Here is a 14525-nt window from a genome sequence, read left to right on the forward strand (position 1 = left end):
GCTAATGTTTTGTCTCTGAAGAAAGTGAACTCCCAAGATGGAATTTTATGGACATCTTGTGGATGATGTTGGTACTGCTGGTGTAGTGAGACTGTCTATCACATGTTCAGTATTGTCATGCATGGCTGGTTATTTTTGTCATGGCTAAAAACATACCCGATGAAGGCTTGGTCCCAAAACACTAATTTTAAGCATTATGAGGTTCACTTCCAAGAGTATCTCAATATTCTCATCTCTTCAGTAAACTCTTCTGTTCATTCTACTTGTTTGGAGACTGAGGAAATAATGTTGTTTTTCCTCCTCCCTGGTTGTGACAGTTCCCAGCCGGCCTCCAGAGAACGTCCAGGCGACAGCAGCGTCTCCAGAGATTATCTCTCTATCCTGGCTGACCCCTCCTAAAGACGCTCTCAACGGCATCCTGCTCGGCTTCAGAGTCATCTACTGGGCTAACCTGCCCGACGGAGGTACAGTACACACACACACACACAGATGCATGTGTAACAGTATAACTTTAAACCATCCCCTCGCCCATACCCGGGTGCGAACCAGGGACCCTCTGCACACATCAACAACAGGCACCCACGAAGCATCATTACCCATCGCTCCACAAAAGCTGCGGCCCTTGCAGAGCAAGGGGAACCACTACTTCAAGGTCTCAGAGCAAGTGACGTCACCAATTGAAACGCTATTTAGCGCTCACCACCGCTAACTAGCTAGCCGTTTCACATCCGTTACACTCACCCCCCTTTTGACCTCCTCCTTTTCCACAGCAACCAGTGATCCGGGTCAACAGCATTTTATTTTATTTTATTTCACCACTATTTAACCAGGTAGGCTAGTTGAGAACAAGTTCTCATTTACAACTGCGACCTGGCCAAGATAAAGCATAGCAGTGTGAACAGACAGCAACACAGAGTTACACATGGAGTAAACAATAAACAAGTCAATAACACAGTAGAATAAAAAATAAAAAAATAAAGTCAATTAACATTGTGTGAAAAAAGGCATGAGGAGGTAGGAGAATAATTACCATTTAGCAGATTAACACTGGAGTGATAAATGATCAGATGGTCATGTGCAGGTAGAGATACTGGTGTGGAAAAGAGCAGAAAAGTAAATCAATAAAAACAGTATGGGGATGAGGTAGGTATATTGGGTGGGCTATTTACCGATGGACTATGGACAGCTGCAGCGTTCGGTTAGCTGCTCAGATAGCAGATTTTTAAAGTTGGTGAGGGAGATAAGTCTCCAACTTCAACGATTTTTGCAATTCGTTCCAGTCACAGGCAGCAGAGAACTGGAAGAAAGGGCGGCCAAATGAGGTGTTGGCTTTAGGGATGATCAGTGAGATACACCTGCTGGAGTGCGTGCTACGGGTGGGTGTTGCCATCATGACCAGTGCTAGCTGGTGCTAGCTTTACCTAGCATGGACTTGTAGATGACTTGGAGCCAGTGGGTCTGGCGACGAATTTGTAGCGAGGGCCAGCCGACTAGGGCATACAGGTTGCAGTGGTGGGTGGTATAAGGTGCTTTAGTAACAAAGCGGATGGCACTGTGATAAACTGCATCCAGTTTGCTGAGTAGAGTATTGGAAGCCATTTTGTAGATGACATCGCCGAAGTTGAGGATCGGTAGGATAGTCAGTTTTACTAGGGTAAGTTTGGCGGCGTGAGTGAAGGAGGCTTTGTTGCGAAATAGAAAGCCGATTCTAGATTTGATTTTGGATTGGAGATGTTTACAGTCTAGCCAGACACCTAGGTACTTATAGATGTCCACATATTCTAGGTCGGAACCAACCAGGGTGGTGATGCTAGTCGGGCGTGCGGGTGCAGGCAGCGAACGGTTGAAAAGCATGCATTTGGTTTTACTAGCGTTTAAGAGCAGTTGGAGGCGACGGAAGGAGTGTTGTATGGCATTAAAGCTCGTTTGGAGGTTAGATAGCAAAGTGTCCAAGGAAGGGCCGGAAGTATACAGAATGGTGTCATCTGCGTAGAGGTGGATCACGGAATCGCCCGCAGCAAGAGCAACATCATTGATATACAGTGTGGCAAGAAAGTATTTAGTCAACCACCAATTGTGCAAGTTCTCCCACTTAAACAGATGAGAGAGGCCTGTAATTTTCATCATAGGTACACTTCAACTATGACAGACAAAATCAGAAAAAAAATCCTGAAAATCACATTGTAGGATTTTTTATGAATTTATTTGCAAATTATGGTGGAAAATAAGTATTTGGTCACCTATAAACAAGCAAGATTTCTGGCTCTCACAGACCTGGAACTTCTTCTTTAAGAGGGGCTCCTCTGTCCTCCACTTGTTACCTGTATCAATGGCACCTGTTTGAACTTGTTATCAGTATAAAAGACACCTGTCCACAACCTCAAACAGTCACACTCCAAACTCCACTATGGCAAAAACCAAAGAGCTGTCAAAGGACACCAGAAACAAAAGTGTAGACCTGCACCAGGCTGGGAAGACTGAATCTGCAATAGGTAAGCAGCTTGGTTTGAAGAAATCAACTGTGGGAGCAATCATTAGGAAATGGAAGACATACAAGACCACTAATAATCTCAATCGATCTGGGGCTCCATGCAAGATCTCACCCCGTGGGGTCAAAATGATCACAAAAATCGGTGAGCAAAAATCCCAGAACCACACGGGGGGACCTAGTGAATGACCTGCAGAGAGCTGGGACCAAAGTAACAAAGCCTACAATCAGTAACACACTACGCCGCCAGGGACTCAAATCCTGCAGTGCCAGACGTGTCCCCTGCTTAAGCCAGTCCATGCCCAGGCCAGTCTGAAGTTTGCTAGAGAGCATTTGGATGATCCAGAAGAAGATTGGGAGAATGTCATATGGTCAGATGAAACCAAAATATAACTTTTTGGTAAAAACTCAACTCATCGTGTTTGGAGGACAAAGAATGCTGAGTTCCATCCAAAGAACACCATACCTAATGTGAAGCATGGGGTTGGAAACATCATGCTTTGGGGCTGTTTTTCTGCAAAGGGACCAGGACGACTGATCCGTGTAAAGGAAAGAGTGAATGGGGCCATGTGTCGTGAGAGTGAAAAGTGAGTGAAAACCTCCTTCCATCAGCAAGGGCATTGAAGATGAAACGTGGCTGGGTCTTTCAGCATGACAATGATCCCAAACACACCGCCTGGGCAACAAAGGAGTGGCTTCGTAAGAAGCATTTCAAGGTCATGGAGTGGCCTAGCCAGTCTCCAGATCTCAACCCCATAGAAAATCTTTGGAGGGAGTTGAAAGTCCGTGTTGCCCAGCAACAGCCCCAAAACACCACTGCTCTAGAGGAGATCTGCATGGAGGAATGGGCCAAAATATCAGCAACAGTGTGTGAAAACCTTGTGAAGACTTACAGAAAACGTTTGACCTCTGTCATTGTCAAGAAAGGGTATATGACAAAGTATTGAGAAACTTTTGTTATTGACCAAATACTTATTTTCCACCATAATTTGCCAATAAATTCATAAAAAATCCTATAATGTGATTTTCTGGATTTTTTTCTCATTTTGTCTGTCATAGTTTAAGTGTACCTATGATGAAAATTACAGGCCTCTGTCATATTTTTAAGTGGGAGAACTTGCACAATTGGTGGCTGACTAAATACTTTTTTTGCCCCACTGTATACAGAGAAAAGAGTCAGCCCGAGAATTGAACACTGTGGCACCCCCATAGAGACTGCCAGAGGACCGGACAACATGCCCTCCGATTTGACACACTGAACTCTGTCTGCCAAAGTAGTTGGAGAACCAGGCAAGGCAGTCATTAGAAAAACCGAGGCTACTGAGTCTGCCGATAAGAATATGGTGATTGACAGAGTCGAAAGCCTTGGCCAGGTCGATGAAGACGGCTGCACAGTACTGTCTTTTATCGATGGCGGTTATGATATCGTTTAGTACCTTGAGCGTGGCTGAGGTGCACCCGTGACCGGCTCGGAAACCAGATTGCACAGCGGAGAAGGTACGGCGATGGTCAGTGATCTGTTTGTTGACTTGGCTTTCGAGACCTTAGATAGGCAGGGCAGGATGGTAACAGTTTGGGTCCAGAGTGTCTCCCCCTTTGAAGAGGGGGATGACTGCGGCAGCTTTCCAATCCTTGGGGATCTCAGACGATATGAAAGAGAGGTTGAACAGGCTGGTAATAGGGGTTGCGACAATGGCGGCGATAGTTTCAGAAATAGAGGGTCCAGATTGTCAAGCCCAGCCTATTTGTACGGGTCCGGGTTTTGCAGCTCTTCCAGAAAATCTGCTATCTGGATTTGGGGAAAGGAGAAGCTGGGGAGGCTTGGGTGAGTAGCTGCAGGGAGGGGTTGGAGCTGTTGGACGAGGTTGGAGTAGCCAGGAGGAAGGCATGGCCAGCCGTTGAGAAATGCTTGTTGAAGTTTTCGATTATCATGGATTTATCGGTGGTGACGTGTTACCTAGCCTCAGTGCAGTGGGCAGCTGGGAGGAGGTGCTCTTGTTCTCCATGGACTTTACAGTGTCCCAGAACTTTTTGGAGTTAGAGCTACAGGATGCAAATTTCTGCTTGAAAAAGCTGGCCTTTGCTTTCCTGACTGACTGCGTGTATTGGTTCCTGACTTCCCTGAACAGTTGCATATCGCGGGGACTATTCGATGCTATTGCAGTCCGCCTCATCAATGTAAGAGTATAAACTTTACACCCGTCCCCTCGCCCGGACCTGGGCGTGAACCAGGGACGCTCTGCACACGTCAACAGTCACCCTCGAAGCATCGTTACCCATCGCTCCACAAAAGCCGCGGCCCTTGCAGAGCAAGGGGAACCACTACTTCAAGGTCTCAGAGCAAGTGACGTCACCGATTGAAACGCTATTTAGCGCACACCACCGCTAACTAGCTAGCCGTTTCACATCCGTTACACAAAGAGAGAGAAGGATGTAGATGTTAGACTGTATCTGCCCTAGTCCGTAACCTCCAAGACACATAGTATGTATACAGTATCAACATGATTACCTATGCATGATAATTCAAGTGGGTGAATGAGACATATTAGCAGTGACCTAGGCTTTCTAGTCCAAGTCAGACAGCCTGACATGGCATGCAGTCGCCACATGCTGGAGAGACGTCAGAGTGATGGCTTCTGACTCCTCTCATATCACATCCCCTCTGATGGCCCCTGGATGCACCAATTGAAAAGCAACACTCAATCTAGTTTGCATAGTAACAGTGCATGTCATATTGGGACACACTCCCAACAATACTACAGTCATTTTTTTAAAAATGTATTATTATTTAACTAGGCAAGTCAGTTAAGAACAAATTCTTATTTTCAATGACGGCCTAGGAACAGTGAGTTAACTGCCTGTTCAGGGGCAGAACGACAGATTTGTACCTTGTCAGCTCAGGGATTTGAACTTGTAACCTTTCAGTTACTAATCCAACACTAACCACTAGGCTACCCTATTGCCATGTATTACATCTATTATGTATATATTGATATCTTATGTAACATTGACAACAATTCATATGAATACATATCTTATTCCTTTAAATGAAAGATGTCACTCATTATGTCAAATCAAATCAAAGTGTATTGGTCGCGTTGACAGTTTTTAGCAGATGTAATAGTGGGTGCAGCAAAATGCTTGTGTTACTAGCTCCTAATAGTGCAGTAAAATGTATAGCTAGTATACAAATAATCTAACATCTAAAATTAAGAAATTAAGAAATGTCAGAAGGAATGAAATGAACAACCAAAATATCACTGTATCAGTAATCCAAATGCAATCCATATATACACTGAAAATATACTAAGAATGTGTGATATGTGTGATAGAAATCATATTGTTGTATTTATTGTCAAAGACATTTGTCTAAACCCTCAGCCAGGGCCTGTTGTGTTCTTCATATATTTTAAGTGTGAGCAATATAATTGTTTTTGTTGGGAAAGTATCATGGGTTGTTTACCTCATGCACCAGCAGAGGGGGCTATAGGCCCCTTTTCTAAGATGGTGGAGCAACTGTGTCTTATCCATCAACACTGCTCTAAACATTTGGCACCAGCCTGTCACTGCAGTAATCAAACTCAGCACCCATCAATGGTGTATATTCATCAGCCATTTTATGGATTTCATATACTGTGCATTCGGAAAGTATTGAGACCCCTTGACTTTTTTCCAGATTTTGTTACATTACAACCTTATTCTAAAATTGATTAAATAGTTTTTTCACCTCATCAATCTATACACAATACCCCATAATGACAAAGCAAAAACAGGTTTTTACAAATGTTTTCAAATGTAAAAAAAAAAAACGAATAATGGAAATATCACATTTACATAAGTATTCAGACCCTTTACTCAATACTTTGTTGTATTTGGGGAGTTCCTCCCATTCTTCCCTGCAGATCCTCTCAAGCTGTCAGGTTGGATGGGGAGTGTCGCTGCACAGCTATTTTCAGGTCTCTCCAGAGATGTTCGATTGAGTGTCCCAAAGCCTCTCCTGCGTAGTCTTGGCTGTGTGTTTAGGGTCATTGTCCTGTTGGAAGGTGAACCTTACACCAGTCTGAGGTCCTGAGCGCACTAGAGCAGGTTTTCATCAAGGATCTCTCTGTACTTTGTTCTGTTCATCTTTCATCCGGACTAGTCTCCCAGTCCCTGCCACTGAAAAACATCCCCACACAATGATGCTGGCACCACCATGCTTCACCGTAGGGATGGTGACAGGTTTCCTCCAGATGTGACGCTTGTCATTCAGGCAGAGTTCAATCTTGGTTTCATCAGACCAGAGAATTTTATTTCTCATGGTCTGAGAGTCCTTTAGTTGCCTTTTGACAAACTTCAAGTGGTGTTGTCATGTGCCTTTTACTGAGGAGTGGCTTCTGTCTGGCAGGTATGGTTGTTTTTCTGGTTCTCCCATCTCTACAGAGGAACTCTGGAGCTCTGTCAGAGTGAACATCAGGTTCTTGGTCACCTCCCTGACCAAGGCCCTTCTCACCAGATTTCTCAGGGTTGGTGGTTTCAAATGTCTTCCATTTAAGAATGATGGAGGCCACTGTGTCCTTGGCGACATTCAATGCAGCTGAAATATTTGTGCCTCGACGCAATCCTGTCTTAGAGTTCTACGGACAATTCCTTCGACCTCATAGCTTGGTTTTTGACCTTATATAGACAAGTGTGTGCCTTTCCAAATCATGTCTAATCCATTGAATTTACCACAGGTGGACTCCAATCAAGTGGTAGAAACATCTCAAGGATGATCAATGGAAACAGGATGCACCTGAGCTCAATTTCGAATCTCATAGCAAATGTAGCTCAATTTCGAGTCTCATAGCAAATTAATACATTTGTAAATAAGGTATTTCTGATTTTTATTTGTAATACATTTGCAAAAATGTCTAAAAACCTGTTTTTGCTTTGTCATTATGAGGTATTGTGTGTAGATTGGTGAGGAAAGTGTTTTATTTAATCCATTTTAGAATAAGTGTGTAATCTAAAAAATGTGGAAAAGGGGAAATTGTCAGAATACTTACCGAATGCACAGTACCTACAGTACAGTGAGTCAGAATTCATTGATCACAGCTATTGTAGTATACAGCATACATTTTACTGCACGTTTCCAAATCACACTATTATGACTCATAAATCTATGAGTTTTATATCTCAGAGAACTGTTCCGATTAGCCCACAACACAACTATAGATGGAGTTATAGATCCATATATTAGTAGATTCCAGAGCTCTTCATATGCTATGGCTGCTTTGGGACAGTTTGTGTTTGAAAGAAAGGGATAAGAAGGAAGTGTACTAACAGGGAGGATGGAGCATTAACAGACTGTGGCTCTAATCCAGACTGCAGTAGAGGAGGGGAAGATAGAGAAATAGAGAGAGGGAGAGACATCCATTATTCAACACTTAGAGAAGCATCATCAGCGTCAAGGTCAGACACACCAGAACAGGGCTTTTTAATCCTGTGTTTGTGTCCATGTTTTGATTCAAGGTTGTGCTATCACTGCTATGACAACCTTGGACATATTATTTTATGTACAGTACCAGTCAAAAGTTTGGACACACCTACTCATCCCAGGGTTTGTCTTCTTTTACTATTTTCTACATTGTAGAATAATAGTGACATTGCCTTGATGACAGCTTTGCACACTCTTGGCATTCTCTCAACCATCTTCATGTGGTAGTCACCTGGAATGCATTTCAATTAACAATGGCCTTGTTAAAAGTTAATTTGTGAAATTTCTTTCCATCTTAATGCGTTTGAGCCAATCAGTTGTGTTGTGACAAGGTAGGGGTGGTATACAGAAGTTAACCCTATTTGGTAAAAGACCAAGTCCATATTATTGCAAGAACATCTCAAATAAACAAAGAGAATTTACAGTACATCATTACTGTAAGACATGAAGATCAGTCAATCTGGAAAATTTCAAAAACCATCAAGCACTATGATGAAACTGGCTCTCGGGAAGACACACCTCTGCTGCAGAGGATAAGTTTATTAGAGTTACCAGCCTCAGAAATTGCAGCACAAATAAATAAAAGTAACAGACACATCTCAACATCAACTGTTCAGAGGAGACTGCGTGAATCAGGCCTTCATGGTTGAATTGCTGTAAAGAAACCACTACTAAAGGACACCAATATGAAGAAGAAAGCTGCTTGGGCCAAGAAACACGAGCATTGGACATTAGATGAGTCCAAATTTTAGACTTTTGGTTCCAATCGCCGTGTCTTTGTGAGGCGCAGAGTAAGTGAACGGAGGATCTCTGCATGTGTGGTTCCCACCGTGAAGCATGAAGGAGGAGGTGTGAGGGTGTGGGGGTGATTTGTTGGTGACACTGTCTGTGATTTATTTAGAATTCAAGGCACACTTAACCAGCATGGCTACCATAGCATTCTGCAGTGATGCGCCATCCCATCTGGTTTGCGCTTAGTGGGACTATCATTTGTTTTTCAACAGGACAATGACCCAAAACACACCTACAGGCTGTGTAAGGGCTATTTGACGAAGAAGAGAGTGATGGAGTGCTGCATCAGATGACCAAGCATCCACAATCACCCGACCTCAACCCAATTGAGATTGTTTGGAATGAGTTGGACCGCAGAGTGAAAGAAAAGCAGCCAACAAGTGCTCGGCATATGTTGAAACTCCTTCAAGACTGTTGGAAAAGCATTCCAGGTGAAGCTGTTTGAGAGTAATGCCAAGAGTGTGCAAAGCTGTCATCAAGGCAAAGGGTGGCTACTTTGAAGAATCTAAAATATATATTGCTCATTTTAACACTTTTTTGCTTACTACATGATTCCATATGTGTTATTTCATAGTTCTGATGTCTTCACTATTATTCTACAATGTAGAAAATAGTAAAAAAATAAATACAAACCCTGCAATGAGTAGGTGTGTCCAAACATCTGACTGGTACTGTATGTGTTATACTATACAAGCGTTCACTGAGTGTACAAAACATTAGGAACACCTTCCTAATATTTAGTTGTACCCTCTTTTGCCCTCAGAACAGCCTCAATTCCTCAGGGCATGGACTCAACAAGGTGTCGAAAGCATTCCACCTGGATGCTGGCACATGTTGAACCCAATGCTTCCCATATTTGTGTCGAGTTGGCTGTATGTCCTTTAGAAGGTGGACCATTACTGTTACTACACACAGGAAACTGTTGAGTGTGAAAAACCCAGCAGCGTTACAGTTCTTGACACAAACCAGTGTGCCTGACACCCCATTCAAAGGCACTTGGATATTTTGTCTTGCCCATTCACCCTCTGAATGGCACACATACCCAATCAATGTCTCAATTGTCTCAATGCTTAAAAATCATTCTTTAACCGGTCTACTCCCCTTCATCTACACTGATTGAAATGGATTTAACAAGTGACATCAATAAGGGATCATAGCTTTCACCTGGATTCACCTGGTCAGTAGTTTCACCTGGATTCAGCAGTTGTTCTTAATGTTTTGTATTTACCTGTATTTACCAAGCAACTTTTCATCTAAGTTAGTTGACATTTACAGTAATTCTGCATTTGACATCATTGTTTTTCTCCCTCCCTTCTTCCCTGTCTCTTTTCCTTGCTCCCTACATCTCTTTCTGCCTTATTCCGACCCTTATTTCCTCTCATTGCCCTCTATCCCTTCCTCTCCTTCTCCTATCTCAGAGCTGGGGGAGATCCGTAACGTGACCACCTCTAAGCCGTCTCTGGAGCTGGATGGTCTGGAGAAGTACACCAACTACAGCATCCAGGTGCTGACCTTCACCCGGGCCGGGGACGGAGTGCGCAGCGAGCAGATCTTCACCCGCACCAAGGAGGACGGTACGCACACCAGTAGACAAGAAGTCTTCAGGCACTGTTCTAGGATCAGCTTGCGCTCTCTAAATTCTAACCTTAACTATTAGGGGGAAGATGCTAAACTGACCTTAGATCACTGTGTAGGGGGAACTGCATCATACTAATCATACTAGAGGTCAGGGGTCAACTGTGGTAGGTAAACCGTGCCTAGATTTGCATATGCCCTCTTGCATTATGTAAGAGCGTTTTGAAAAGTAGAAATAATTATGACAGAACTTCTGTTTGAATTTGGTGTGAAATTATATCAATGTTTGTTGAGTTGGAGCAGAAGACTCACATAAGTAGCTGAAAAATTGCAGCTCCTGCATATTGCAGATCGCCCTGTAGCATCAGACGTTCAGGCACGGTTACTGGAATGACTGATTTTGACAAAACTAAATACAGATTGGTTTCCTTAGATGATACACAAAACGAGGATAAGGGTAATAATATATATTTCCCTATTTCACTGTTTTCCCTCACCAGTTCCTGGTCCTCCGGCTGGGGTGAAGGCAGCGGCGGCGTCTAACTCGGTGGTGTTTGTGTCGTGGCTCCCTCCTCTCAAACTCAACGGCATCATCAGGAAATACACAGTCTTCTGCTCTAACCCACACCCCACGGTAAGGAGGGCACAGAGTACTGGGTTTCAGAGTACAGGGATAAAGGCATGTCCTTGGAGTAAGTCCTGTATCTCTCTGCTAACTTCATGTCGGTGTAACCCTCCTACAGGTGAGCAGTGAGTTTGAAGCAGCGCCAGACGTCTTCTTCTACCGTATCCCCAACCTGAGCAGGAGCCGCCAGTACAGCATCTGGGTGGTGGCCGTCACCGCAGCAGGCCGTGGCAATGCCAGCGACATCATCACCGTCAAGCCCCAGGCCGAGGGTAGGTGGAGCTTATGGTTTCCCTTCTCATTATCCTGAAACAGATGGTAAGATGAGGTGTCTCAGTCTCTGAATGTTTTTAGAAGACACAGAAGACATCAGCTCATTTTCACTGTGTCAAAGCCTTGATCAGAACATTTAAAGGGGCACAACCCTGAGAAACTCTGCCTATGAGTTGCCTAACTTAGAGCTTATTCAGATTGACGAAAGTTGGAAGAGTTTCATCAGGACGAATTTAGATAATATAAGTAAAAAGAGGAGACCACACTATCCCCACCCCCATCTCAGGATGTGAATGTAGTTGAAACGAGCTCATCAAACTGAATTAAATAAGTCTGATATTTCACCCGGTCAGCACTGTGCTGCGTAATGAGAACTGATAAGCTGGCAGCACTGTGCTGCTTAATGAGAACTGATAAGCTGTCAGCACTGTGCTGCTTAATGAGAACTGATAAACTGTCAGCACTGTGCTGCTTAATGAGAACTGATAAACTGTCAGCACTGTGCTGCTTGGTGAGAACTGATAAACTGACAGCACTGTGCTGCTTAATGAGAACGGATAAACTGACAGCACTGTACTGCTTAATGAAAACTGATAAGCTGTCAGCACTGTGCTGCTTAATGAGAACTGATAAACTGACAGCACTGTACTGCCTAACGAGAACTGATAAGCTGTCAGCACTGTGCTGCTTGGTGAGAACTGTTAAGCTGTCAGCACTGTGCTGCTTGGTGAGAACTGTTAAGCTGTCAGCACTGTGCTGCTTGGTGAGAACTGTTTAGTTGTCAGCACTGTGCTGCTTGGTGAGAACTGATAAGCTGTCAGCACTGTGCTGCTTAATGAGAACTGATAAACTGTCAGCACTGTGCTGCTTAATGAGAACTGATAAACTGTCAGCACTGTGCTGCTTAATGAGAACTGATAAACTGTCAGCACTGTGCTGCTTAATGAGAACTGATAAACTGTCAGCACTGTGCTGCTTAATGAGAACTGATAAGCTGTCAGCACTGTGCTGCTTAATGAGAACTGATAAGCTGTCAGCACTGTGCTGCTTGAGTGAGAACTGTTTCCTAGTGATGCTCAGCATGTGCTGCTTGGTGAGAACTGATAAGCTGTCAGCACTGTGCTGCTTAATGAGAACTGATAAACTGTCAGCACTGTGCTGCTTAATGAGAACTGATAAACTGTCAGCACTGTGCTGCTTGGTGAGAACTGATAAACTGACAGCACTGTGCTGCTTAATGAGAACTGATAAGCTGTCAGCACTGTACTGCTTAATGAGAACTGATAAGCTGTCAGCACTGTGCTGCTTAATGAGAACTGATAAACTGACAGCACTGTACTTCCTAACGAGAACTGATAAGCTGTCAGCATGGTGTTGCTTGGTGAGAACTGATAAGCTGTCAGCACTGTGCTGCTTAGAAACTGATAAGCTGTCAGCACTGTGCTGCTTAATGAGAACTGATAAGCTGTCAGCACTGTGCTGCTTAATGAGAACTGATAAGCTGTCAGCACTGTGCTGCTTGGTGAGAACTGATAAGCTGTCAGCACTGTGCTGCTTAATGAGAACTGATAAACTGTCAGCACTGTGCTGCTTGGTGAGAACTGATAAACTGTCAGCACTGTGCTGCTTAATGAGAACTAAGCTGTCAGCACTGTGAGAAACTGATAAGCTGTCAGCATGGTGTTGAGAAATGATTAACTGGTGAGAACTGAACTGATAAGCTGTCAGCATGGTGTTGCTTGGTGAGAACTGATAAGCTGTCAGCACTGTGCTGCTTGGTGAGAACTGTTAAGCTGTCAGCACTGTGCTGCTTGGTGAGAACTGTTAAGCTGTCAGCACTGTGCTGCTTGGTGAGAACTGATAAGCTGTCAGCACGGTGCTGCTTGGTGAGAACTGATAAGCTGTCAGCATGGTGCTGCTTGGATGAGAACTGATACGCTGTCAGCACTGTGCTGCTTGGTGAGAACTGAACAGCTGTCAGCACTGTGCTGCTTGGTGAGAACTGAACAGCTGCCAGCACTGTGCTGCTTGGTGAGAACTGAACAGCTGCCAGCACTGTGCTGCTTGGTGAGAACTGAAAAGCTGTCAGCACTGTGCTTCTTGTTGAGAACAGATAAGCTGTCAGCACTGTGCTGCTTGGTGAGAACTGATAAGCTGTCAGCACTGTGCTGCTTGGTGAGAACTGAACAGCTGCCAGCACTGTGCTGCTTGGTGAGAACTGAACAGCTGTCAGCACTGTGCTGCTTGGTGAGAACTGAACAGCTGTCAGCACTGTGCTGCTTGGTGAGAACTGAAAAGCTGTCAGCACTGTGCTGCTTGGTGAGAACAGATAAGCTGTCAGCACTGTGCTGCTTGGTGAGAACAGATAAGCTGTCAGCACTGTGCTGCTTGGTGAGAACAGATAAGCTGTCAGCACTGTGCTTCTTGTTGAGAACAGATAAGCTGTCAGCACTGTGCTGCTTGGTGAGAACTGAAAAGCTGTCAGCACTGTGCTTCTTGTTGAGAACAGATAAGCTGTCAGCACTGTGCTGCTTGGTGAGAACTAATAAGCTGTCAGCACTGTGCTGCTTGGTGAGAACTAATAAGCTGTCTGCACGGTGCTGCTTGGTGAGAACTGATAAGCTGTCTGCACGGTGCTGCTTGGTGAGAACTGATAAGCTGTCAGCACTGTGCTGCTTGGTGAGAACTAATAAGCTGTCTGCACGGTGCTGCTTGGTGAGAACTGATAAGCTGTCTGCACGGTGCTGCTTGGTGAGAACTGATAAGCTGATGGTGATCAGTGGTAGGCAGTGTAGTGGTCCATTATCTGGACATTCTCATCCTGTTACAGGCAAGGTGATTACATGTGGTTTCCAACCTGATGCGTTTTAGAATTCAATCTGCTGCCTGACCATCCTCGTCCCAAACAGACAGTGGTGTAAAGTACTTGTGTAAAAATATTTTAAAATACTACTTAAGTCGTTTTCTGGGGGTATCTGTACTTTACTTTAATATTTATATTTTTGACTAGTTTTACTTTTACTTCACTCCATTCCTAAAGAAAATGATGTACTTTTTACTCCATACATTTTCCCTGACACCCAAAAGTACTAGTTACAATTTGAATGCTTACAGGAAAAGGGTCAAATTCACACATGTCTCTGGTCTGCCCTACTGCCTCTGATCTGGTGGACTCACTAAACATAAATTCTTCCTTTGTAAATTGTGTTGGAGTTGCCCCTGGCTGTCAAAAAAAGTTCTAAAAAAGGAAATTGTGCCGTCTGGTTTGCTAAATATAAGGAATTTGAGGTATAGCATTTACTTTTACTTTATAC

General features: G+C 44.0%; 1 protein-coding gene across 3 annotated transcripts in view; it reads left to right on the forward strand.

Annotated features, from left to right (window-relative positions):
• Positions 1-14525, forward strand: part of dscama (Down syndrome cell adhesion molecule a) — a 176633-nt gene that overhangs the window by 152565 nt on the left and 9543 nt on the right. For all 3 annotated transcript variants that reach the window (XM_035780367.2, XM_035780370.2, XM_035780369.2), the window contains exons 18-21: positions 318-464; positions 10157-10312; positions 10814-10947; positions 11057-11210. In XM_035780367.2, coding sequence (XP_035636260.1) covers positions 318-464; positions 10157-10312; positions 10814-10947; positions 11057-11210 — 591 coding nt within the window. The remainder of the gene's footprint in view (positions 1-317; positions 465-10156; positions 10313-10813; positions 10948-11056; positions 11211-14525) is intronic.

This window comes from Oncorhynchus keta, chromosome 11 (assembly GCF_023373465.1).
Source record: "Oncorhynchus keta strain PuntledgeMale-10-30-2019 chromosome 11, Oket_V2, whole genome shotgun sequence".
In the NCBI taxonomy this organism is placed as follows: Eukaryota; Metazoa; Chordata; class Actinopteri; order Salmoniformes; family Salmonidae; genus Oncorhynchus; species Oncorhynchus keta.